At 49.6% G+C, this 27,340-nt stretch overlaps 1 protein-coding gene across 3 annotated transcripts in view; it reads left to right on the top strand.

The window, feature by feature from the left end:
* Window positions 1-18,226: 18,226 nt before the first annotated feature.
* Window positions 18,227-27,340, top strand: part of KCTD19 (potassium channel tetramerization domain containing 19) — a 2,598,446-nt gene continuing 2,589,332 nt past the window's right edge. For all 3 annotated transcript variants that reach the window (XM_078669086.1, XM_078669084.1, XM_078669085.1), the window contains exon 1: window positions 18,227-18,307. In XM_078669086.1, the coding sequence (XP_078525212.1) occupies window positions 18,305-18,307 (3 nt within the window). In that variant the 5' untranslated portion in view covers window positions 18,227-18,304. The remainder of the gene's footprint in view (window positions 18,308-27,340) is intronic.

Below are 27,340 nucleotides of genomic sequence, written 5' to 3'. Positions count from 1 at the left end.
CACACTACTGCATGCCAAACACTGCTGCATGCCGCACACTGCTGCAAGCCACACACTGCTGCAAGCCACACACTGCTGCACGACACATGCTGCTGCCCGCCACACACTGCTGCACACCACACACTGCTGCACGCTGCACACCACACACTGCTGCACACTGCATACCACTCACTGCTGCACGCCACACACTGCTGCACGCCACACACTGCTGCACACCTCACACACTGCTGCACGCCACACACTGCTGCACGCCACACACTGCTGCATGCCACACACTGCTTTATGCCACACACTGCTGCACGCCTCACACTGCAGTATGCCACACACTGCTGCACACCACACACTGATGCGCGCCACACACTGCTGCAAGCCACACACTGCTGCAAGCCACACACTGCTTCTCGCCACACACTGCTGCACGCCAGACTGCTGCAAGCCACACACTGCTGCACGCCACACACTGCTGCACGCCACACACTGCTGCATGCCAGACACTGCTGCACACCACACACTGCTGCACGCTGCACATCACACACTGCTGCACGCTGCGCGTCACACACTGCTGCACGCCACACACTGCTGCACACTTCACACTGCTGAACGACACACATTGCTGCAAGCCACACACTGCTGCACGCCACACACTGCTTCACGCCACACACTGCTACACGCCACACACTGCTGCATGCCACACACTACTGCACGCCACACACTGCTGCACGCCACACAGAGCTGCACGCCACACACTGCTGCACGCCACACACTGCTACACACTGCATGCCACACACTGCTGCATGCCACACACTGCTGCAAGCCTCACACTGCTGCAAGCCACACACTGCTGCACGCCACACACTGCTACACACTGCATGCCACACACTGCTGCAAGACACACACTGCTGCACGCCACACACTGCTGCATGCCACACTCTGCTGCAGGCCTCACACTGCTGCACGCCACACACTGCTGCATGCCACACACTGCTGCACGCCTCACACTGCCGCACGCCACACACTGCTGCAAGCCAAACACTGCTATGCTACACACTGCTGCACGCCACTCACTGCTGCAAGCCACACCGCTGCAAGCCACACACCGCTGCATGCCACACACTGCTGCACGGCACGCACTGCTGCACGCCTCGCACTGCTGCACACCACACACTCCTGCACGCCACACACTGCTGCTAGCCACACACTACTGCACGCCACACTCTGCTGCATGCCTGTCAGAAATGGGATCCCTGGCTGGCCAGGGCTTGCGCCAAAGTCAGTCAGAGACCACCACTCCTAAGTCAGGGCAAGGGAGTTACACGCCAAGATAACCCCTGCTCACCCTCTAGGTAACGTGGCGCGAGCAGCAAGGCTAAACTTTGAGGCGATGTGCGTTAAGTATTTGCGCACGCACCCCAGCAACAACACCCAGGCCCCCCACAAAGGAAACTCCACACAAGGTTATATGTAAAAATAGCCTTTGTATTACACCAAAACACATTAGATAAAACACACACTTTACAATGTGCCAACAGGCACGGGCAGAATTTACAGGGGATATGTACAAGACAGGGCCACCTGGACCACTGTCAGCAATCAGCACTTTTAGAAGTAACACTTTTAGAAATAGCACTTAGAATGTAAAATCACTGTAGCACAAAATAGAAAATAAAGTACACAACCAGTAATCACTGGTAACCAGGACCTCACTAGCACCACCTGCACTAGGAGAGAAACAACCACCTAAGGATCACAATACCTGTAGGGGTGTAAGCACATAACACATGATGCATCAACATACATTCAGAGGTGTAAGGAACAAGGCACATGACGCATAAAAACACATTCAGAGGTGCAGCAAAAGAACAATTGCGCCAAACTCACAGAAGTCACCACCTGTGACTGTCCCTAGGCCAACTGGCCTCTCTAGGGCTAGGACGCCCTGTGTCCCAGTGTCAGGGGCCTAAACGTGGCAGCTGCCCACAAAGTGCTGGGCAGCTGTGTAGCAATTGATGGGGCCAACGTTGGAGCCTCTCAGGCTCGGCACAAAGGAAAAGTCCCCCCTGAGCCTCGTGGGCTCTTCAAAATAACTTTGGCGCCTCGAGCCTCTCTCCGGGTCCTAAGAAATGAGTGTGACCCTCCAGAGCCTCGCTGGGCTCTAAACATACACTGTGGGCAGCCACTGAGCCTCTCTGGACTCGAATTATACAAACTGCGCCCGAGCCTCGCAGGCTCCAAAGAACAAAGCAGCCCGTCGTTGGAGCCCCCCTCTGGGAGCTCGAGATCACTAGAAGGCCCCTGGAGCCTCTCTGGGCTCTCCCACGATGGCGGCACTCACGTTGGAGCATCGACGGGCTTGAGGTACATACAATGCCCCCAGGTATGTTCCTGCAAGCAGGATAGCACAGGGGGGAGGGGCGGGCACCGGCAATGTGCCCCGACGCCCTCCTCCCTTCGTCTGCACCTACAGAGTCCCCCCAGGCCTGGCTCCACTTACCGGGCGACTTCTTCTGGTGTGCTGGGCTCTCCTCCCACACCACGCGGGGAGCCTAGCTGGCGGTCACACGCAGGAGCACGGGGTCGGCTCCCGCTGCTTCCTGCTTCCGGGGCTGACGTCCTTCTTCCTCCCTCACTGGAGCACGGGGTTGGCTCCCGCTGCATCCGGCTTCTCCTGGGCAGTACGTGCGGCCGGCGCCCCAGCCGCAATTAGGCCGCCATTCCCCGATGTCCTCGAGGACGCTCCTTCAGTTGCCGGGCAACTCCCGGCGAGCACCAATCCCAGCGCGGCTTGGGGGAACAACTTCACGGGGGTATCCCAGGCCGGCAGCCTATCACAGCGCGGCCCGGGGGATGATGTCGAGTGGGGTCCCGGGCCGGCGGCGGTGAAATCTTCGGGCAGGAATCAACGGGGTGAGCTCCCGTAAGAAAAGCACAAAATCAGCGGCAAGGTCCCTGGCAGGGTGGGCACCTGCCAGGGGGCTTTAAACTCGGCAATTAAAGCGGGCAAAGGCCGGGTGGGTTCCGGCTGTGCACAAAAGCGCTCCCCAGCGCTAGGACCAAAAATAAAGCGCTCTCAAGCGCTAAAGGCAAATAAAGCGCTTCCAGGCGCTCCAAGGAAAGGTTAAAGCGCTCCCAGGCGCTGGGAGCACAAGCACAGCGCTCCCAGGTGCCCTCACAAGGGCAGAGTTCCAGCAAAGTCCTTAGGTAGGCAGGGGGGCAAGGCTGGGCCCAGAGCCAGCTCACTGGGCCTCCAGGCAGGGAGGCAGTCCAAGTGGCGGTCCTCTGGCCCAGCAACAGCAGCAGCCCCCTCAGGCAGGATCCTGGAAGAGAACAACTTGTGTGGGGACACAGCCCCATTTTTATACACCACATTCCTTTGTCTGTAGGTGCAGGGTGGGGGAGAAACCAGTCACAGCTGGTTTTGGAGCACCCTTGATGGCCCAACCACCCCTTTCATTCACTGGGGAGGCTAGGGTCGTTAGACGCACCACAGGGGGCGGAGCCAGCATTGAGTGGGGAAAGCCCAGCCCCATCAGGAACCAGGTGCACTCCTCCCCTGCCATCAGCATGCTAATCTCCACTCTCACCACCGGGCAGACCCATCATGACTCATGGAGCCTGGCATCCCAGCCAGCTCCAGCCAATCACACGCCAGCACTTTCACAGCACACACATAGCCATGTCTAGAAGTGGCACTTCCACATTAGACACACACACGCCGCATACATCATTTTGCAGCATTCAATCACACAAGTCCGCACATACCAGACTCGAGCCTGTACACCCCACGCATCAGGAACTACCAGGGACACAGACATTCCCCATGCATTCCTATGGGAGGGCAGGCCTATCTCACCACATGCACTCAAAGTGCGCACGCACTTTCGACTGGGACACAGTGAAAGTGCGCAGAACCTCAAAAATCACCATCACTAGGTCACCATTAAAAGCAAAAAGTCTAAGGGTGAACCTGCCAGAAGGGCCAAGTGCAACAACGACTCACACTGCTGCACGCCACACACAGCTGCACTCCACACACTGCTGCACGCCACACACTGCTGCACGCCACATACTGCTGCACACCTCACACTGCTGCACGCCACACACTGCTGCATGCCTCACACTGCTGCTCCCCACACACTGCTGAACGCCTCACAATGCTGCACGCCACACACTGCTGCACGTCACACACTGCTGCACGCCACACACTGCTGCACGCCTCACACTGCTGCACACCACACTGCTGCACGTCACACACTGCTGCACGCCACACACTGCTGCACGCTGCACGCCACACACTGCTGCACGCTGCATGCCTCACACTGCTGCACGCTGCATGCCACACACTGCTGCACGCCACACACTTCTGAACGCCACATACTGCTGAATGCCACATACTGCTGCACGCCTCACACTGCTGCACGCCACACAATGCTGCATGCCTCACACTGCTGTACGCCTCACACTGCTGCATGCCACACACTGCTGCATGCTTCACACTGCTGCACGCCACACACTGCTGCACACCACACACTGCTGCATGCCACACAGTGCTGCGCGCCACACACTGCTGCGCACCACACGCTGCTGCGCGCCACACACTGCTGCACACCTCACACTGCTGTATGCCAAACACTGCTGCAAGCCACACACTGCCGCACGCCACACACTGCTGCAGATCCCCGACTGTCCTTTTTCAAAATACTTTAATACGCTTTTGCGATATGTTAGCAGTCTAAACTGCTCTTTAGAAAATGCAGACTGAGAGGCCTATCCTGGCCTTCTTCCACACGCCTCACACTGCTGCATGTCACACACTGCTGCAAGCCACACACTGCTGCATGCCACACACTGCTGCATGCCACTCACTGCTGCACACCACACACTGCTGCACGCCACACACTGCTGCACACCACACACTGCTGCACACCACACACTGCTGCACGCTGCACACCACACACTGCTGCACGCCACACACTGCTGCACGCCTCACACTGCTGCACACCTCACACTGCTGCATGCCTCACACTGCTGCACGCCACACACTGCTGCACGCCACACACTGCTGCACGCCACACACTGCTGCACGCCACACACTGATGCATGCCACACACTGCTGCAAGCCACACACTGCTGCATATCCCCCAACTGTCATTTTTCAAAATACTTTAATACGCTTTTGCGATATGTTAGCAGTCTAAACTGCTCTTTAGAAAATGCAGACTGAGAGGACTCTCCTGGCCTTCTTCCACACGTCTCCCACTGCTGCACGCCACACACTACTGCAAGCCACACACTGCTGCACGCCACACACTGCTGCACACCACACACTGTTGCACACCACACACTGCTGCACCCTGCACGCCACACACTGCTGCACACCACACATTGCTGCACGCCTCACACTGCTGCATGCCTCACACTGCAGCCCGCCACACACTGCTGCACGCCACACACTGCTGCACACAACACACTGCTGCACGCCACACACTGCTGCACGCCACACACTGCTGCAAGCCACACACTGCTGCACGCCACACACTGCTGCATGCTGCACACCACACACTGCTGCACACCACACACTGCTACACGCCACACACTGCTGCACACCACACACTGCTACACGCCTCACACTGCTGCACGCAAAACACAGCATGACACCATTGCTACAATTCAAATCCAACCCACTTAATTCCACCACACACCACATGCATACACTCCATAACACATGGCAAAAAGACATTGCCATTTACAATGCCATTAGCTCAAACTCAAATAAATCCGAGACCTATTGCATTTCCAATGCTTGTTTCCTATTTGTAATTACTCTGGCTTTATTTTGTTGCCTGGACTGCCAGTGGCATAGCCAGTGTGTCATGAACCCTAGTGAGATGAAGGAAATGTAACCCCTACCTCAGACACTGTTTGAACTGTGAAATGTAGCAATCATGGTTCAGGGTGGTCACTTGAACACATTTGAATCTCAAACAATATGCAGTTTGGTTATTGGCCAGTCAGTCATCTCCTTTGCTTTGAACACGTTCAGAAGCTAGCTGTTGCCCCATGCAGCAATCCAAAGATGTTTCTCTTTTCGAGCCTTCTGTGAAATGTAATGCAGTGGCAGTAAAATGTTGGGCTTAATGTTTCTTGTACACGTATATATTTAGGTTGAGTGTGAGCCAGCGCGCAAGTGCTGCTTTGCGAAGAGCTGTGGTAGTTCAGTACGGAGAGAAGACACGCCCACGCCCACTCCCCCACCCTTATTTTTAATTGGCTTGTGTGTTTTTCCTTTGTAAATGCTGTCTTCTGATTCATTAGGAGGCTTGTTAGTCCCTCCTTATTAGGGCACGTAGTCATTTGTGCGTGTTTTTTGAACTGTGAGCACTATATTGTCTGTGCCTTCTCACCCCCTTCTTCCCCCTCCCCCTGCCCACACTCCCATTGTCGGTGCCTTCTCGCCCCTTCTCCCCCCACCTGCAGTCCCGTTGTCTGTGCCTTCTCCCTCTTCCCTCCGCCCACACTCCTGTTGTCCGTTCCTTCTCCCCCCGCCCCCTGCCCGCACTCTCGTGGTTCATGTTTTAATATGCAAGAGGTCTTGAATAAATGCCAGTCCTATTGCATTGCAAATGCCTGTTTAAACAGTAGTTTATGACTACGTAGAAGTTTCTTAAAGGTGAAAATATTCCATAGGTTGTTTGTACAGGCCGGCCCCTCCGCCCAAGAAAGAATTGAAAGTATGCCGACATGACCCATCAGGGGGGTTATGGTAAAAAACAGGCTAGTTAGTTATTTTTGTCTAGAAAAGCAGGTTTTGTGTGGCTGTGTGATCTTCAGCAGCATAGGTGATGTTCCTGTTGGACTTGGCCCTTCTGGCAGGTTCACCCCTGAACTTTTTGCCTGGTATTATTAAATAATTATGGTGATTCTTGGTTTCTGCGTCCTTTCACTGTGTCTCAGTGGAAAGTGCGTGCACACTCTGAGTGCGTGTGGTGAGATAGGCTTGCCCTCCCATAGGAATGCATGGGGAATGTATGTGTCCCTGGTAGTTCCTGATGCATGGGGTGTGCAGGCTCGAGTCTGGTATGGGCGGACTCATGTGATTGAATGCTGCGCAATGATGTATGCGGCGTGTATGTGTCTAGTATGGAAGTGCCACTTCTAGACATGGGTGTGCGTGTGCAGTGAGTGTGCTGGCACGTGATTGGCTGGAGCTGGCTTGGGAGCCTGGCTCCAGGAGTCTGAATGGGTCTGCCCCGGTGGTGAATGGAGAGATTAGCATGCTGATGTGAGGGAGGGGTGCACCTGGGTCCTGAAGAGGGCTGGGCTTTCCCCACACAATGCTTGCTCCGCCCCCTGTGGTGCGTCTAATGTCCCTAACCCTGCCAGTGAATAGAGTGAGGGGCTGAGCACATCAGGAGTGCTCCCAAACCAGCTGCGCCTGGTTTTTCCCCCACCCTGCACCTTCAGACAAAGGAATTCACAGTATAAAAAGGGGCTGTGTCCCCTTACAAAATGTTCTTGTGTGCCTACTTGAATCTGCCAGGGACGTGCTGCTGCTGGGGCCCAGGGGAAGGCTTGCCTCCCTGGGTCCTGCCCAGCCCCTGGACTGCTGATGTCCTGGACTACTGAAGGACTTTGTTGCTTTCTTTTAGGACCCTAGCGCATGGAAGTGCTTTATTTTGCCTAGCGCTTGGGAAGCGCTGTTTGTTCTCAGCCGGTGCCCACCCGGCATTGGCCCCGCTGAGTTGCCGACTTTAGCGACCCCTGGCAGGTGCCCACCCCGCCAGGGACCGTGCCGCTATTTCTTTTGGGCCCCCCAGCGAGTGCCCACCTCGCTTTATTGCTTATTTGGAGTGAGCCGACCCCTCGTGTGTCTCCCCGCCTCACCACCGCAGCCCGGGGCTCTCCTGTGCCGGAAGGAGATGTCCGGCCCGCCGCCTGGTTGTGGGCGGGGCCGGGAGGACATTGTTTCCGCTTCCCCCTGCCTGGGGGAAGCCTTTGCCGCTGTGCCGGTCTCTCGGGTCAAGAGGGAGACCGGAGATACTGCCCGCCGCCAGCCTGAAGGAGGGAGAGGCCGGCGCGAGCTTTCGCGGGGCTCCCATGACGAAGGGAGAGCCCTGCGGTGATGGCAGCAAGCCCCGGGTCCCAGGAGCAGGCCCGGGTGAACCCACCTGGCGGCGAGGCCGCCGACGGCAGTGCGGGGCTCCCAGGAGCCCAGGGGAGCCCCGCAGGAGAAGCGCTGCCGCATCAAGAGAGGAGCCCCCGCCCCCGCAATAGCCCGGTGAGTGGTAGAGGGCTGGGGGGGCTCCGGGCGGCCAAGTGGGGCTGCCCGTTGAAGGCCCAGGGCCAGGATGTTCGTGGTAGTTAGGGCGGCCCCAGATGGCAGTGGGCCACCCCACCGTTCTTCTCGAGCGTGCCGAGGCTCCACGATCCTGGGGGTATTTATTGTTTGAGCCCTGAGAGGCTCCAAAGGAGGCATATTTCTTTTATCTGGAGCCCACGAGGCTCGAAGGGGCAGCTCTGTGACTCAGAGCCCACGAGGATCAGCGGGCATTTTCCATTCGAGCCTAGAAAGGCTCCAACGACAGGGCAAGTTGGTCTCAGAGCCCACGAGGCTCACCCGGGCATTTTTGTTGTAGAGCCCACGAGAGGCTCAAGGGGGCATATCTTTTCTATGAGCCCAGCAAGGCTCCCAGGGGGGCAGGTTGTGCTCAGAGTCCACAAGGCTCCAACGTGTTAGCCCCCTTGTCTCACACAGCTGCCCAGCACTTAGTGGGCAGCTGCTCCGTTTAGGCCCCCCCTGACTTTGGGACACAGGGCGTCCTAGCCCCAACAAGACCAGTTGGCCTGGGTACAGTCAAAGGTGGTGACTTATGTGATTTCTGCGATTTGTCTTTGCTGCACCTCTGAATGTGTTTTAATGTGTCATGTGCCTTGTTCCTTACACCTCTGAATGTGTTGTTTATGCATCATGTGTTCTCCTGTGCTGCACCTCTGAATGTGTTTTGATGCATCATGTGCCTTGTTCTTACACCGCTGAATGTATGTTTATGCATCATGTGTTTTGTTCCCATGGCTATACCCCTAAATGTATGGTGATACTTAGGTGGTTGTTTTTCTCCTAGTACAGGTGTTGCTAGTGAGGTCCTGGTTCCCTGCGTGACATTTTCCTAAGGTGGTTAGGGTTGCGTAGGTGGTACTTACTGGTTACCAGTTGTGTGCTTTATGTTCTATTTGGTGCTACAGTGAATATTCTTATATGTGCTATGTGCTAATTATTATTCCTACAAGTGCTAATTCTACCAAGTGCCAAGTCTGAAAGTGCATATTCCTGACGGTGGTCCATGTGGCCCTGTCTTGTACATATCCCCTGTAAATTTTGCCCGTGCCTGTTGGCACATTGTAAAGTGTGTGGTTTTATCTAATGCGTTTTGGTGTAATACAAAAGCTATTTTTATACATAACCTTGTGTGGAGTTTCCTTTGTGGTGGGCCTTGGGTGTTGTTGCTGGGGGTGCGTGCTCAAACACTTAACTCACATTGCCTCCGAGTTTAGCCTTACTGCTCGTGTTACATTACCAAGGGGGTGAGCAGGGGTTATCTTGGCGTATGACTCCCTTGCCCTGACGTGGAAGTGGTGGTCTCTGACTGACTTTGGCGCAAGCCCTGGCCAGCCAGGGATCCCATTTCTAACAGTTCCTTTGCCTGTGAAGCTGCAGCAGAGCCCTGGGAGGCTGAGTCCGGGGTAGGAGTGAGGCATCGGCGCACAGACGAGAAATCAGGCCGGTTGCTGGGCACTGAGGAGAGAAATCCAGGGAGCTCTTCCTAGGAGCTGCAACCTCCCTCCAGAGTCCGGTTCGTTTCAGTCTTTTCTCATTTCTGTACCTGTCCCCTTGCTCCAGTGCTCAATCTTTTCTGCTCATCTGCCCTCTCTCAGTTTATTCAGTAGAGCTTCACTGACATGACTTGTTACTGACCTATTGATTTGCACGTGTTGCCAACGCGTTACAGGTTCCCAGGTATTGAATGCTGTGTGATTTCACATACGGGTCTCTGAAGGTGGCACAGGTATTTCCAGGTTTTCTGCTGGCAGTTCTTCCACGTCTCAGTGTAGAATGCAGGCATGCTGTTCATCCTTCTGCCTGGTGGGGTTGATGATTGCTTGGGAGAACGTCCCATAATATTAGTTTGCTATCTAGTGTCCGTTCCAGAGTCTGTCTGTGTCTCCTTTTTCAGCCTCAGGCTTGTGATTGCTGGTACTGTGTTTGGCCACTAGTTGTCTCTTCGCTTGTGTTGAATTTTGTAGGGTGAAACTTCTGTTTCAGCAGGTTACATATTGGTTCTTTTTGTCAGATTGAGGATACTTTGCTTCAGAGTTTTCCCTGTTTCTTCTGTAAGTATGCATTCTCTTCATCTTTCCCTGCCTATCGTAGGTCATTTTTCTCTCCTCTCCTCTGTCTTATTCCCTGTGAACTATCTATCTATCTATCTATCTATCTATCTATCTATCTATCTATCTAACAAAACAGACATCAATGTGCTATGGTCCTGTGTATCACCATCAATCGGTCGCAGTGGCACCTTAAACGTCACCAGACACCCCCCTCCTCCAAATGGCAAGTTACTCATTGTGCATGTTTTGTATTGCATGCTTACTTTGGTGCTATGAGCATGAAAACATTGCATAATTTATAAATATGTAAATGTTCATTTAAAGCAGTAAATAAAATACAGGCTTATATTCTTTAGTTGTGCTAATAATAAGAGAAAATTATTTAATTATGTAGTTTCAAAACAGGGCTTCCCATAAAACATGTTTTGCTTAAAAAGCACATTCTGGCTGTAAAAATCAGCGATTGTTGAAGCTGCTAGCAAGGCAGAGCTATCATTGGGCCTCCGGTGCAGTTAGACAGTTTTGCTTTTGTGAATATAGTAGTGCACACAATACAAAGTGGTTATGCTCACACATTATACTACTTCTGCAATGTTGAGTGAACACCTGGCCCTAATTCTATTTAGAATGTTCAGGGTTTGCTTTTACACATAGACTACTACACAAGGAGCAACGGCTAAGCTCAGCGTTGTTTCAAGCTTCTCCTGCTACAGTCTGCTAACAATGGGCCCTGTGTGCAGTTTGAAAGTTTAGAATTTGTTTTACAATTCATGAATAGGTTTCTAATTAAACAGTGGGAAATGCTGATGCACTGCAGAGTCCGCCTGTAGGAAAATGCCTTTTATTGAATGGTCACCCCTGTTTCTTCTGGATTGATGCTGCTGGTTCTTAGGTCGAGCCTGGGAAGCGCATGCACTGCTCTGCAAGGCATAATGTATTCAGGTAGGGACTTGAAGCTCCACCCACTCTCCGCCCATATTTTTCATTGCCCTGTGTCATTGTCCACTGTAAACTGTGGCTGTTCGTTGGTCAATAGGCTTAGTAGTCCCTTCTTAGTACCACCTTGTCTCATTTTGTAACAATCCATGGCGACACCCTTTGCTACGTGTGTTGTTACTTGGTAGGCTTTAATTTCGGCCTCCGAGCACTATTTTCTCAAGTAGCTTTGGACACGCTCCCTCCTAACTCTTTAAAAAAATGTATAGCACAGGCGTCAAACACATTTGCAATGCAATAAGTCTCGCATTTGCGAAAGTATGAGCTATTTGCATTGTAAATGACAATGCCTTTTATTTATCTGGTTTAAAATCTACACATAAATAAAAGGCATTGTCATTTACAATGCCAATAGCTCAAACTCTCATAAATGCGAAATCTATTGCATTGCAAATGCTTGTTTCAATGGCAGTGGGTGTGTGGTTTGAGGAGGGAAGACATGCATTTACATTGAAAGAGAGGGAGACATGCTCCAAACCATCAGTTAACTTGTATACCTGAATTAAGAGATGACAAAAGACACACAGAGGATGGACAGAATGCAGAGCAAACCAAACATTCACCCCCAGTCAATAGATCTGGGTTAAATCCATTGTTCTTTTGCTCACCATGACACCCCAGTTTAGACCCAGCCATATGCAAATCAGTCTTCACCCTGTGCCTCATGGGAACAGTCCAGCCCAAACTGCTAAGCCAGGTCCTCCCAGGACTGGAAACAAGCATCCTGGGACCGTTTTTTGGGGCATCACCCCTCATCAGCCAGGCTAGCTTGAATCCAGTGTCACAGTGAGCTCGGGACCCACGTCTGGGCAGACCCCTCACACTTGGAGCAAGAAAGCAAAAGACACACAGATGATGGACGGACAAGGGGAACAGGGTCAAGACTGATTTGATCTCTGTACTGAGGTGAATGCATGCATTGTTCAGCATTCTGTCCATCAATTCTTCTTTTTGCATTTGCCTCTTTATGCCACTGGAGTCAAGCTATCCTGGCTGATTAGGGGTGAAACCCCAAAACCGGTCCTAGGATGCTTGTTTCCGGCCCCAGGAAAGACCTGGCCTGGCAGTTTAGGCTGGACTGTTACCATGGGGAACAGGGTCAAGACTGATTTGTATATGTCTGGGTCTAAACTGGAAAGTCATGGAGAGCACAAAAATGATGTATTTAGGCCCAGATCTCTGTACTGGGGTGAATTCTTGACATTGTTTAGCATTCTGTCCATCAATTGTTCTTTTTGAACTATGAAATGAGCACTTTGTGAGCTGTCATCAGACTTCCTCCTAGTTATGCTCCCTATGCTTTTTAGGTCTCGCCTGAGCCAGCGCATGCGCTGTCTGGCGAGACTTTTAGAAAGTGGGCTTGAAAAATCCGACCACACGTTTTTTGTGTGGCCTAAAGCGCGTGGTTATGTGCATGGGTACGCGCATAGCTGCTTTCATTTTTGACGCGCGTGCACCACTCGCGTACGTTTTTAATATTTCCTTTTAGTGTATGCGCGCCGCACACAACTCCCAGGTTTGTTTTTTTGGTATTAGCGTGAGCGCGCACACAACTCCTGGGCTTGTGTTTTTTATATTTTGCCCCTTCGCTGCCGCTCATTTTAGTTTACATAATCCGCCCTTTAGCACTACATTTCGTAAAGCCTGAGCAGGCATTCACGGCCAGCCACCGTCATGCCCATTCACTCTCACTCACCTAGCAGCGTTCTACGTGCGGCCAACTCCCCATCGCATGCCAGACCCATGGCAGACGAGGCGCGCGAGAGTCCGGCCATGTTGTACCACACAAAGGGTTTTCCAGCAGGAGATGCTCTGCAGCCTGGACCCCAGCCTGGCTAAGGCGGCGGGAATCCGTCCAGGTAATTCATCAGTTCCTCTTCCAGAGCAGGACTTCCGGTGTCAATGCAGAAGGAACGGAATGGAACGGCACTGCAGAGACATCTCACATACACTGCACCAGTGCTGGATGTGCTTACCCTGCAGCAAGGCTTTTTACAACACTTGAAGAGCACAGAGTGTAGTTTGTGCACTCTCCTGGAAGTGCAAATATTTTGTACTGGTTGATGGTGCAAACCTCCGTTTAATTGCCCTGCCCAATAGGTGCGGTTTTTGTCAAGGTCTGTATGTGTGTTAATGGTCAGTACATATATGTAGAATGTTTGGCATATGCCTAGGCCTGTATGAATTCAATACCTAGATACTTTCTTCGATTCCCATTTCTTTTCACTTCTTGGAACATATAACTATACCTGTTTTTCACTTATCTTCCTTTACACCCTCCCAGAAGCTTTCTCTCCACTCTCTCTTACCAGTTACTTTATTCTGGAAGGATCTTTACTTCAGGTGAGTGTCTCGGCTGTATTATTTTTTTGGCTTCCCTGTCACACCACCTTTCACCCAAAAAACGCAATTCTAATTGTGAGGCTTTCTTAGTTTTTAGACTAACTAGGACCGTTCGTAACTATTGCATGACGTACATGGAAATGTGTGTTTTCGTTTACTATCTAGTATTTAGGACCCTTTGTCTTACCATGATTCTCATTTTAATTTTTTTCATCTTGAGTTCTTTCTTTGTATTCCCTGCTGAGTCCGTATAATAAGCCTCTATCTAGAAGGGATCAAATCGCCGTCAACTGTGTTATTACGAAACCTCTAATGTGATGTTTGTGTTATCCACTGACATTATTGAATCACAGTGGCATATCACATGTGAGCACTGAGCACTTTGTTTTCACTTACACAGAAAAAAGCATTCAAACAAATCTCTCTATATTTATGCAATATACCATTAAACTGTTTAATAGTTTTTAACATAGACTGTTTAAATGAACATTGTTTTCTGCATTTCATGAACTTGGATCCCATGTTTCTTTGAAATAATGATTTATCCCCGATTGTTATAGACTTATTGAAAGTGGCTCTTTAGGCCCAGAGAGTGATCCTTCCCTTCCGTCCATCTTCCTTTGCTCACTGTTTAAGATTGACACCACAAATCTTAGTGTATGTGTGCTTCTTGCGTTCTGCAGCCTTGTATGGTTCCCTCATTTCCAGCCATGTAGGTTCTTTGTGGTCTCGTACAATACTAAGACAGTGTGCCCTACACGCCTGGTTGTGTGTAGTCTGCCCCCCCCGACCCGTGGTTTGTGGTGAAGGTTTGTGTGTAGTCTGCCACTCCACCCGTGGTTTGTGGTGAAGGTTTGTGTGTAGTCTGCCACTCCACCCGTGGTTTGTGGTGAAGGGTTTTGTGTAGTCTGCCACTGTACCTGTCATCCCACCCGTGCTATGTGGTAAAGGGTGCCCTCTGCTCACGGTTGTGTGTAGTCTGGCTCTGTGGTGGTGTGTCCTCCGTGCACGGTTGTGTGTAGACAGGCTCTGCTGTGAACTGTGCCCTTTGCACACTGTTGTGTGTAGTCTGGCTCTGCGGTACAGTTTTCCCTCTATGCACGGTTGTGTGTATTCTGCCACCCCACACTTGCTCTGCGATGAAGGGTTGTGTGTTGTCTGTCACCCATGCTCTGCGGTCCCCTATATTTACGAAGCAAGGCTAATATATTGTCATTGTTTTCAGGCCCCAAATCAGGTTGGTTGCTGCATCTTGAATCAACTGTAGTTTTCTTTTCGATCTAATAAGCGTGGCGCCGTCTTCACGGACACCGCGCTGTGCAATGCAATAGGTGTTGCTTTTGGTAATGTAAATAACAATGCCTTTTAATTTTTTTAAAAGGCATTGCCATTTACAATGTCAATAGCTCAAAATAATGTCATTGCGAGACCTATTGCATTGTAAATGCTTGGTTTCTTAGCCTCCTAGGTACGTACTCTGATGAATTTGGGAACTTGCACTTTGAGCGTTCCCAGCATGGGTCTGGAATGAGCAATAGGTCACAAACAAAACGATTTGTTTCTGCGCTCAACAGAATTGCAGAAAGAACATGCAACAACCTCTTTGAGTTTCAGCAACTTCGCCAGATTGCAAAGGAGGTGCAGATACAGCTAAATATTTTAAAATACTATTTTATTGTCATAAATATCGTTGTTAATTATAGGAATCCTCATTTAAATCATAAAGCCAGTCAGTCAAGTTCTTTATTAATGTTTAGATAATTGTATTTAAAACAATATATACATACAATATAACACTAAAATGTAACCCCTCTCCCCCCCCACCCTGACCATTCTGAGGTCCTCAACTCAGCCTACTCACAAGCCCCCTCATGCTTCTCTATTAAAATCAGGACTAAAATGCTCATGAATCCCTATAGGCCCTGTTTGTCGCTCATTCCCTAGGGTCCAACATCAGCAAGGCTAGATCTAAAATCAACGCATTACTAGCCCAAACGTATTTAAAAATGCACATGCAACATCCAAAAATGTCATACTCTTCAAAAGTATGAGTGCTTCATTACGATAATATATACTGTACTTTTCTGAAAAGCGGTTTTAAAATCTGACAGCGGGTTCTGTAAGGATTCAGACAATCTAGTAACAAGCATTGGCATAGCCAATAGGTCTTGCCTTTGGGACCTTAGACGTGTTTAGCCATGCAAGGATATTGTGCTGCATAACTAAATACTTATAAGGACCCAAAAGCGAGACCTATTGGCTATGCCAATGCTTGTTTGTATGTGGCATTGCCTCAACGTATTAAGCTTTGACTCTGTTTACGGTTTCCTAAGAGTAACTACCAACCTCTACCGAGCAAGCAACCTCACCAGGTATACACTAATCAAATTTATTTGTACATCTGTGGGTGGCATGGACCTTCCAAATTAATCCACTTAGTCTTATTTTACTTCTCTTCGCCCCTTTCTCTGCTAAATGAAAAGCCTCTAAGGTTTCCTTCTATGTTTACAACAGTTATATCTAGCATGCAGTTTTTTTCCGAGGAATCCGGCAATCAAAATCTGGCCCTATGTGAAAATACTGCATCTGCTTTTATTATTAGTAAGGATTCTTCCCTCGTTTCCTTTCGTCAAACCAAAATGAAAATACATTTTCAACATTTCAAATTCATTCTTTATCATGTAGTTAATTCAAGACCAATTCACAATTCTTTTTTTAAATGCATACATAATTTCAGCTTTAAAAATGATTTTAAAAAATCGGTGTTTGTCAAACAACTTCTGTCACTGGAGTGGCCCACTTCCATCACTACAGCTGCAAAAGCTGCTGCCAAATCTGCTGCCAGACCCCATATCACTACGTTGCAGTAATGTGCGCTAATGTGCAGCACAGGCAAATACTTATAAGGTCCCAAATCGAGACCGATTGCATTGCAAATGCTTGTTTTGGCTGAAGGGGTTGGGCGTTTACCGACAGGGTGGGGATACTTAACCCCACTTTACTTCACTCCAGCACCTCTTGCCTGCCCCTCACCCAGTGTATATCCATATGCACCTGTCCCAGCTAGCTGATATCTCTTTAAAGACAAAAAGAAAAGAACTATTGATGAACAGACTGCAGAACAATGTCATACATTCACCCCAGTACAGAGATATGGGCCTAAATAGATCGTTTTTTTGCTCACCATGCCGTTCCAGTTTAGACCCAGCCATATGCAAATCAGTCTTGACCCTGCACCCAATGGGGACAGTCCAGCCCGAACTGCCAGACAAGGTCCTCCTTGGACTGGAAACAAGCATCCTAGGACCAGTTTCGGGGTTTCACCCCTCTTCAGCCAGGATAGCTTGATTCCAGTGGCATGGAGAGCACGGTACTCATGTCTGAGCATACCCATCCCACTCAGGGTAACAAATGCAAAAAGAACTATTGATGGACAGAATGCAGAACAATCTCATACATTCACCCCAGTACAGAGATCTGGGCCTAAATCCAACCGGTCCCATGATGCTTGTTTCCCGTCCAGGGAAGACATGGCTTGGCAGTTCGGGCTGGACTGTTCCCATGAGGCACAGGGTCAGACTGATTTGCATATGGCCATGTCTGAACTGGGCTGGCGGAGTGAGCTAACGAATGATGATGGATTAAACCCAGATCAATTGACTGGGGGTGAGTGCTTGTAATGTTCAACACTCCATTCATCATCCCCTTTGGTTTTGCTCTGTTATCCCTTTAAAGACAGCCGGCTGCAGGCCCACACCACATGCCGTTCCAGCACCCCCTCTGTGTGTGTTAGCCTGGGCTGAGACAGTTTCCTGGGCACAAGTCTTGGGCTGCTATAGTCTGGCTGGTGTGGCGTCTGTCTTATTGCAGCCGCACCAGAGTATTACACAGGTCTTTAAAAAAAACATTCACTTCTTAACTCGAGGCTCTGCTGTTTTTTCACCCTTTCTTAGAGCTCGTGTATCTCCACTCTGACAAATACTGGAAGAATGAAAGAATGAGACCCCACTCTAAATGTTCATTACCCCCCAACCCCGAAATTTGGTTCTATTTGTGCCTCTGCTCCCAGCACACCAAATCAGGGTTGCCACTTACTTTCTGTTTTTTACCGACATGGCATATATGCGTAGACAGGTGAACAAGCAGTGCGTCTGCTCTCAACGGCACAAGCTGCAAATGAGTCCGCCATCTTCACGTCAGGCTGGCAGCGTCACCGAGTCACTTGCAGTATATATCGTTTACATACGCTGTTGCCATAATGTGATATAGACCTACTGCCTTTTGACTGACAAGCTGAAAAAACGGTGTGAACTCGGAATTTCCAGAGTATGCCAGCGTACACATCTTCGTGTGAACAGTTTTCAGTGCGGTTATAGCGCGGATAGCACTGAAATCTGAGACTGCTAAGTGAGGATTAACACCATGGGGTCCGTTTAAAGCAGTTGTCCTGGGCTGTGTTCTAGTTCTTCTGTTGGGGGAGGGAGAGGGGCGGGGCGCAAATGACAGCTCGAACGCCGCCGGTAGGTGGCGAGTAACGACTTAACTGCCAAAGGAAAGGAGCAGTTTGGTGGGACGTACGATGGTAGGAAGTATGCCGCGTGCTTTGAGAAGGAATTGGAACTGTATTACAATTTGGGGCAGAGTGGCATTCGTAACATGTTCTAGATCGGTATAGATAGTATTACTATTGGCTCGATGTCATCGTTCTTGCCATATTTGTATGTGTACCGTAGGATTCAGTGCAGTGTGGGAGTTGTAGTCTAGGTTCGCCCCGATGGGTTAAACATAGATGATTTGATAGTATTCATTTGTGAAAGAGGAGGCCAGGACTTGGAAAGAAGTGTTGTGTAGAGATGGAGCCATCTAGACAACTTTGAAGTTAGCTCTTTAAGATATCTATTACATTTCACAACGATTGTCACAGTGCTTGTAATTCTTTGTTTGAACTTTCCGCATACGTTTTTTCAGGTTTCAATTTTAGTATACTTTGAAGATAAATTATTCACCTGTATTCCATGGTGTGATGGCAGCCGTCTAAAATTAAATCTCTTTAAACCAAAACTCCCCCTCCCCTGCATGTTTCCCTCGCAATATTCCCCTCTGTTTCCATCAGTTTTGCAGCTCCCATTCCTCTTTCATGTCCGTCTACAGAAATAATTCATGACATTAAACCCCCAACATACCAGATAGAGAAGAGTTTTGGTAAAATAATCTTTTGGCTGGGGTGTCAAACAAAGCATCCATAGTTGCCGGTGTTCCAATCCAGATTTTCTCTTTGCTCTCGAGGACTTTTACTTCCGGTTTTATAATGGAATGAATAACAGGGCAAGTCTCAAAATAGAAAAAATCTGAACTTGAGCAGCTAGGCTTTAAAAAAAAAAGTTTTATTGAGAAGAAAAAGAGTAACAAAAGAAAAAGAATTGGAAATCCATAATCAAATCCTTACATACATCCACAATGCACAATTAATGGTTGAGCCCGTAATCCAATCTCATTAATGCATCACAGATAAGAGACAAGCTCCATAAAACATATATAGTTAGTTAGTTAGTTTTTACATTTATAGTGCGCAGCAGCTACCCAAAAAGGGTTTCCCGGCGCGAAACAGGCAAGTCAAGGGTTAAGAAAAACAGAAAGGTGATTTATCTGTCGAATAGCCAAGTTTTTAAAGACTTGCGAAACTGAGTATAGTTCATCTCATTATGGAGTGCTGTGGGTAGAAAATTCCAAAAGGAGGGACCAAGGTAAGAAAAGGACTTGCCGCCCAGCTGGGCTAATTTAAATTTAGGGACGACGAACCTTCCTTGGGTGGCAGAGCGGAGATTTCGGGAAGGAAAGTAAGGACTGGCCAAGGACTGAAGGTATTGAGGCGCATTGCAAGATTTCATTTTGTGTATATAACTAAGTACCTTGAACTTTATTCAGTTTTCTACTTTAAGCCAGTGTAGTTTGCGTTGATAAGTCGAGATGGAAGTGGTCTTAGGGACTCCACACAGAAGTCTGACAGCGGCATTTTGTACTATCTGTAGTCTATGGACTACAGATTTATTAGACCCCAGATAGAGTACGTTACTATAGTCAAGCCTAGATGTAATTAGGGCATTGACTACAGTTTTTCTAGTAGATTCCAGAAGCATCCAGCAGATTTTTCTTAACCATTTGAGAATGGTAAAGCAAGTCGCTGCAACTTTGACTGATTGGGGATGCATGCTGAGTGAATCATCGATTGTGATACCCAGATTTCGAACTTGGGGGGGAAAGGGGCCGAATGTCACCCTTTCACATGGCCAGTGTTGGTGGTTCCAGAGATCTTTTTGTTTTCCTAACACCAATACCTCAGTTTTCTCTCCATTTAGCCTGAGAAAATGTTGCTGCATCCAAGACGCTATTTTATTTAAGCCAATTTTGAGAGAAGAGGGGGCATTTGTATTGTGTGAGGAAAGGGAGAAGATGATTTGGGAATCATCGGCGTAAGAGTAAAGGGCTAAGCCTGATGTCTCAGCCACCTCAGCCAGTGGTCTTACATAAGGATTGAATAACAGAGGGCTGAGGATGGGTCCCAGTGGCACCCCATGGGCAAAAGAGTGGACTTCAGAGCAGGCAGTTTGGGAGAAGACTTGGAAAGTACGATTTAAAAGGAAAGCAGTTAGCCAGTTTAATATACAAATCATATATCAGGTATTACCCTGGTTAGTGCATCCAGCGTGAACAGCTTTGCTGCAGTCTATTATACAGAAAAGACTAAGATGCACAATAAAAATCAGGAACAATATACACAGAGAAGCTCATATTACAATATGCAAAGCCAATTCATTACTGGCCATCATTGGCAGCTTTCCTCGGCATAGCCCCACTGCATTTACATTGGTATAGACTATTCTGCAAATAATACATCAACAAACGCCGGGACAGCCATTGATGAAAGGAAGGGGTTTCCGGATTCAGCCAAGACCCTGTAATACAGATGCCAGCTACCCCCATATCTACAAAGATTAAATATAATTAGCATTTATCATTCAAATATTGAAGATCTACCCCTAGAATCATAATCTGAGATGAAATGCTGATAGGCCTTTTTGAAATCATGCTCAGATGCTCTGCTATTCCATTCCTAAATTGAACTAGCTTTATACAAAAAAGAACATGTGGACCAGCTCTGCACAGCAATCCCCATATCGAGGGCAGCTTGAATCAGATCATTTTCTCCAGCTGCACAGCTTCTGAAGGGTATAATATACATTAAATAGTATCTTAGGTATGGAGGCAAGATGGCTTCTGTGTAAGCGGTCGTGTCGGACAATCCTCTGCCGCTCGAAGCCCTGCACTGTGGGAAAAGGGGTATCGGCTCAGTGCGGACGGCATCTGAAGTGCCGTAGTGTTCAGTGTCCTCCCTGCGATTTTGGAACTAGCATACATTCTTGTCATGGCTGTCGGTGGTGGTTTCCGCAGCAGGAACTTTGACGACCCTGCGCGCGAGTCGATTCTTCCGGAAGACTGCTTCGGACCTCAGTGGAGGGGTGGTGAGGTTCAGGTGGCTCACAGCAAAGTATTGCACCACGGACAGCGTTGTGGACAGGATGCCTCCCAAAGCGGTTCGCGCTGTGCGCAAAAGGACAACTGATGCTGCAGTGCTTCCAGCAAACAAGAGTCTAACCCACCCCCAGCGCCTCAAGTCTGCAAAATCTGGCGTAACAACTATCAAAAACAGTTGGGAAATTCAAAGAAATAGAAAAGGTTCCGATACTGTTATCACAGCTAAAGGGTAAAAAGATCATCACATCCCACCAGGGGAGAAGGAAGTTTCTCAGTGCAATCAATTACAATTACAGCAACAACAATAGAGTATTACGGGTGTGTGGCTTGACGCAGATGTAGAGGGGAGCGGACCACAGAGCTCCGCCCAAGGAAGGTATCTCTCATCCGGCATGATCCTGAGCCACAGCCCCTCCACTTGGCCGAGGGAACTGCAACAGAACTACCAGGGAGCACGTAAATACAGAACTGGGAGGTACTGTTCCGTAAATGAGGGAATGAGCCTGGCAGCGGGAGAGCCCGGCGAGGCAGCAGACAAAATGGCGGCTGCAGCGCAAAGTGAGCGCTGAGACGGGGAACCTGTGGACAGAGGACGCGACGGGATCACCCCATTTCGGAGCAATGCTGTAGCAGGGCTGCCCAAAATTATGTATTGAACACTCACTGCTTACCCAGAGAAGCGGCAACGGGTGCCAGCGGAAAGTCAGTGGCAGCTATAAGGAGCAGTAAGTGCCCATCCTGATGGCGCCAGGGCAGCCAAATAGAGGAGCGGAGGCAGCATAGGAACGGCAGCAGCAGCTGGCCACAGGGATTGCACTGAGCAGTCAAGCCAGGGGGGAATTGCCACGGAAACCCGGACATCCCCAAGATCTGCAGGGGAAGGAGGAGCGTGGAAGAGGTGACGGGAGCGAGCACCCAAGTGGAGCCTTGAGCAGAGTGACAGGGCAGGGCCTGAGAAACTTAAGCCCTACCTACCAGGTCTGGGCAGCCCAGAAGGGGGAGCAGACATTGGAGGAGGTAAGGCCTCACAGGGCCAGAAAAGGCACGACCTAAGGAGCATAGAGACGGGCAGCTGGGCAAATGTTCCTGCTCCCGCTCTGGGGCTCTAGGCCGTTTGAGAGACGCGGGACTCCGTAGCCACTGCAGGACCAAGGGGAGCCGGAGATGACATTCTATGACCTGCCCTCATGGGCAATATTGATCAGGATACCTTCAGAGATTAGAGACCGGCACTGAGGGGGAGCCCAGCGGAAGCTGAGAAAGATAGGAGGCAGCAAGGGGCTGCTAGTCTCCGCATACCCGACGCCCAATCAACAGAGAGGTGAGGCCGCAGGCAAGCATGTGGAAAGTGCCAAAGAAGCGAGGACACGGCACCCTCACCGTGGAAAGTGATAGGTCCTAGACGGATGAGAAAGACAATAGCCCAGAAACAGGGAGGGATGCCCCTGTTATGCACCCCAAGTTGACAGATATCATGGAGCTTATCACGGCCTCCCAGAAGCGCTGGAAACAAAGATTGATGCTATTGGCACTGACCTTAGTCTTCTGCAAAACGACTACCGCTGTCTAGTGGCGGGAGTAACTAGCACTGAAAGAAAGCTTGCAAACCTTCCAACTGAGGTAACAGAGCTGCAGAAAACCTCACAGACATTGAAGCTACAGTTCAAATCCTGGAAGTGCGGGCAGAGGACAGTGAACGGAGATCACGCAGAAATAATCTGCACATAATTTGAACACCGGAGAAGGGAACAACATGGTGCATTTTCTGGACGATTGGCTCAAAAAAGAAGATGCCCCGGAGGGGCTTTCACCATTCTATGCCATTGAGAGGGCACATAGAGTCCCATCCAAGACCAAAAGTGGCCTGCTTGCTCCATTTCAGAGATCGAGGCAACATCCTCAAGCAGGCCCGGGAGAAAAAGAACTTGCAAGTTGGGAATAGCAAAGTAATGGTGTTCCCTGACTTTACTAGAGAGGTTCAGAGGCAGAGAACCACGTTCCTGACTGTGAAAAAGAAGCTGCGGCAACTACAGCTCACATATGTAATGCTGTTCCAGGCTTGGCTGAGGGTGGCTGAACCGATGGGGGTACAGTTCTTTCAGATGCAGCAGGAGGCCCAGGAATGGCTGGACTCTAGACCAGGGTGTGGTTAGAGGGGAAGCTCTCCGGGGTCGACAGCAGTGAGGAGAGATGCCGGTCATGGCAAGGCAAGGGCACCGTCCTCAACAGAAGCCCAAGCGGAGTGGAGCAAGGCCCTTAAAGCGGTGGCGGAGCTCAGCCAGTCGGGCTCCAGCATTTGATCAATTCAAAGTGACCGCGAGGATGGCAGATCGGATTGTTCCCCAACAACTAGCGCAGCAGAGGATTCGGAGACGGAGCTACCGAAAGTAACGCCTAACACAGCTGATGAACTTGTCTAAGCGGTAACTATTGATTAAGATGGACTGCAAACTTCAGTAGTCTATATCCTTTTTCATGATGCTACAGAAAAAAGGGAGGGGGCTACACACAGAATATGCAGGAGTGAATGTAGGAGGGGCTGGGGTGGAGATTCACTGCAGAACTATGGGGAGATCCTGGGTGAAGGGGTTCCCGGGTCTTGGCAACAGCCACCACACCCACACAGCCAGAAGAAAAGCTTAAGTGTTTGGATGGGAGCGGGATTACTTCTACCTGTCCCTGGGAAGGAGAGTTGGGAAGTTTGTTTGTTTCAGGGAGTTTCACTTAGGAGCCAGGCGTGTCTTTGGTAAGAAATCAGATAGGAAGCATGTAACACCAACCCAATGGGACCCACCATAGACTTCAGATGCATCTCCTGGAATGTGCGAGGGATGCATTCCATGACAAAGCACCACAAGGTACATTCATTCTTAGTGCGCAGAGGGGCACAGATTGTAATGCTGCAGGAGACACATATCAATGCGAAGGAAGGAGCTTCACTACAACATTGTGTGGTGGGCAGGTGTACTATACAAACTACTTAGCTCTTGCCAGAGGGGTGCTAATCTGGGTAAGAGCAGGAGTCCCTTTCCAGTGTACTAAGCAAATAATAGACCCAGAGGGGCGATATATGGTCTTAATTGTAGGACAGTAGGGTCTGCTTCCTATGGTCACCCCCACTTTTTGCTGTGATTTTCTGGTTTTTCGACTTTAGACTGGCTGTGGCCCTGCTAATCAGGACCACAGCCTAGCTTTTCTCTCTCTAAATTGATACCATGTACTTTAGGTACATACCCGATTGGGTATTGGGTCACCTCTGTGAGTCCCTGTATAGTGTACCATAGGTAACCAGGGCATAGGTGCATCCAAGGCCTACTAGGGGCTGCAGCATGTATTATGCCACCCCTGGCTGGCCCTCCAAACTGACACCAAAGGTCTGTTCACACAGCCTGGGTAAGGTGGTGTAATCACCCCTTACTTAGATATAGTATACCTATATCTACCTATATATATAGACACATAGTAACCTATAAGTCACTCCTATGGCAGGCCTTAACAATCCTGGCGGCAGAGTGCTTGTTTTTATGTGAGAGGGTGCCCTAGCATGTGCTGAGCCCCTCTGCAGCTTTCGGAACCATCTCTTTATAGCTGTTCTATGATATAGCCATACCATATACTCTTAAGAGCATTATAATCCTCGCGGTTAATGCTAACTTTGGTTTGGCTTTATCAAAACATGTTGTGTAAGGTGTCAAACACTTTGGAATGCTACCCCCCACTATTCCTGGTGGCGGGGATAGCATTCCACCTTCTAGAGGGAGAAGACATGTAGTTACTGGTATACCCGGTTAAAGTTAAACAGAGCGCAGCATCACAAAATGGATGCTGCTGCCACAGACGTGAGTCTGCCCTCCTGCTGCTGGACGAAACTCCGGTAGGGGAGGCCTGGACAATAGGTTTCCTGTCCAGGGAGGTGCCAGCACCTCCCCAGACGGGGTTTTGTGTTTTGGGGCAGGGAGGGCCGCATCAGCAGATGCTTTTCCAGACACTGCCTGGGGCACACAAGGTGCTCCATGCATAGCCCAGTTCAAACCAGTTACTGGGGCACTCCAGCCCGCTCTGGCATGAAACTGGACAAAGGGAAAGGGGTGTAACCACCCCCTTCTCAGGTCCACCCATAGGAGGGACCTAGCCAGGTAGTCCATCCCCTAACCTTAGTATAAGTATAGGAGCTGTGTCCCTAGGACGTTAGATTATCCTGGATGAATATTTGCAAGACATATCCTGGACCTTCGACATTCCATTTCGACTGGCAGATGGAAGACATCTCCCTTGTGGTCAAGGAGTGACCACCCTGTGCAAATAGGCACCACCAGTAACTTGCCAGTCTGCTTTGTCGAAGGCTCCTGCTGGAACTCGAAGACTCTGTGGCTCAAGACATGGACTTCCAGACATCTCTGACCCTGCTCGACAATCTCAGCAAAGCTGAGGCCTGTGGCAGACACGAGAGACATGGGACCGGTACTCCTGGACATCCTGCATTTTGCTAACTGCATCGACTCCCGAGGTAACTCATAGTTGTGCATTGGGGTAAGAGAAGCCCCGGACCTGAGCACCATTTGCATCGAAGCTCAGCCCTCCACACTCCACGAGTGTCCCGTGGGGCCCGCTCTTGCGTTTCAGCTCGATGTGTCTTCCTGGTTCCTAGTCTGTTGGCTAGTGAGCCCCCGGAGGACTCCATCTTGAATGTAACTTGCTTTCCTGGTTGCTCCAGACTTGCTCCAGCTTCGCTACAAAGGAGAAGCGCCCCAGACCTTGCTGATTTGCACCGAAGCCAATCTTCATCTCCTGCATGGATTGCGTTTGCCAAGGCTTGTTGGGTTCAATTCGGATACCGACACCGCAGTCAACTAGATCCTTTGTGGGACAGCTTGAATCCAGCTCTTGGTCATTGTCAACACCTCCTGGACCTCGTGGCTGCAGAGACAAGCTTCACCTCTTCACCTGAGATCAACGCGACATCGCCTGGTTCCTTCCTTGTACCTTCCTGGTCACTGGCTAGTGACCCAGAATCTGTCTTCTCTGCTTTCAGGTTCTTCAGATCTTCGATCCACCCTTGGATCCACCCAGACACTTTTCCTCTGGTTGCCTGCAGCATTTCTTTGCAGATCTCCATAGAAAACGATGACGAAACCTTACACCAAAAGGCACCTATGCACCCGGCTTCCCTGGGTGAGGTAACACGAGTACGCCGGTGCTCCCGTGGGTCTTGATTCTTGAAGTGTCCTTGTCTAAAGGGGTTTTGTCGTAGTCCATCCGAAAGTGCCCTTAAACAGTAACTTTGTAACTTCTTCGTTTCCTATAGAAAGTCAATTGTAACTCGCGGCTGTGTTTAGACACTGCACGTGTCTTCCGTGGGCCTCCTACTTCCTAACCTTTGGTTGATTAGTGTAGCCCCAGCGATTACGATTCCCTAGGCCTACTTTCTATTCCAGACGTGGTTCTTATACCACTATTTTAGTATATGGTTTCTGAGGCCCCTAGGGCAAAACGTATACTGTGCAACTTATCGTATGCTAATTTAGTAACTTGTAATGTACTTTTACCTCTGACCTCATAAAGAGTGCAGAAGGGTTGTGTTTAGAATAAATACATATATATTTGATATATACCTTGTGTGGTGTTCTTTCATTTGGTATTCAAGTGATTATAATTGATAAAACAACTAGCTTCACGTGCTCTCTGAAGTCTTAGCCAATTGACTGCTGGTCCATGCTACCACTAGGATAGCTTTCTATAAGGTTGACTTTACAACCCCCATCACTAAGGGTCGATTAGACTGGTGCCAGGTGCCCACTAGAACTAGTGGACATCATATGCCAGGCTAAGTTCTCACATTAATGGGCAGGCTTGACGGGAGGGATGTGACAATAGGGAGTATCTATGGTCCAAATTCAGATCAGACCTTCCTGGCAGCCCTTTCTAGAACATTAGCGCAGGCTTTGACTGGATCAGTGATTTTGGGCAGGGACTATAACTGTGTTGAAGATGTGACCCTGGATTGTTCCCACCCTTCATTACAAGACTCACCCATTTGTAGAACAGCAGAGGCAAGGAGAAGCTGGCAACTTCACTCGGGGCT

Source organism: Lissotriton helveticus, chromosome 12 (assembly GCF_964261635.1).
Source record: "Lissotriton helveticus chromosome 12, aLisHel1.1, whole genome shotgun sequence".
NCBI lineage: Eukaryota > Metazoa > Chordata > Amphibia > Caudata > Salamandridae > Lissotriton > Lissotriton helveticus.
This window is presented reverse-complemented; position numbering and strand designations above follow the sequence as displayed.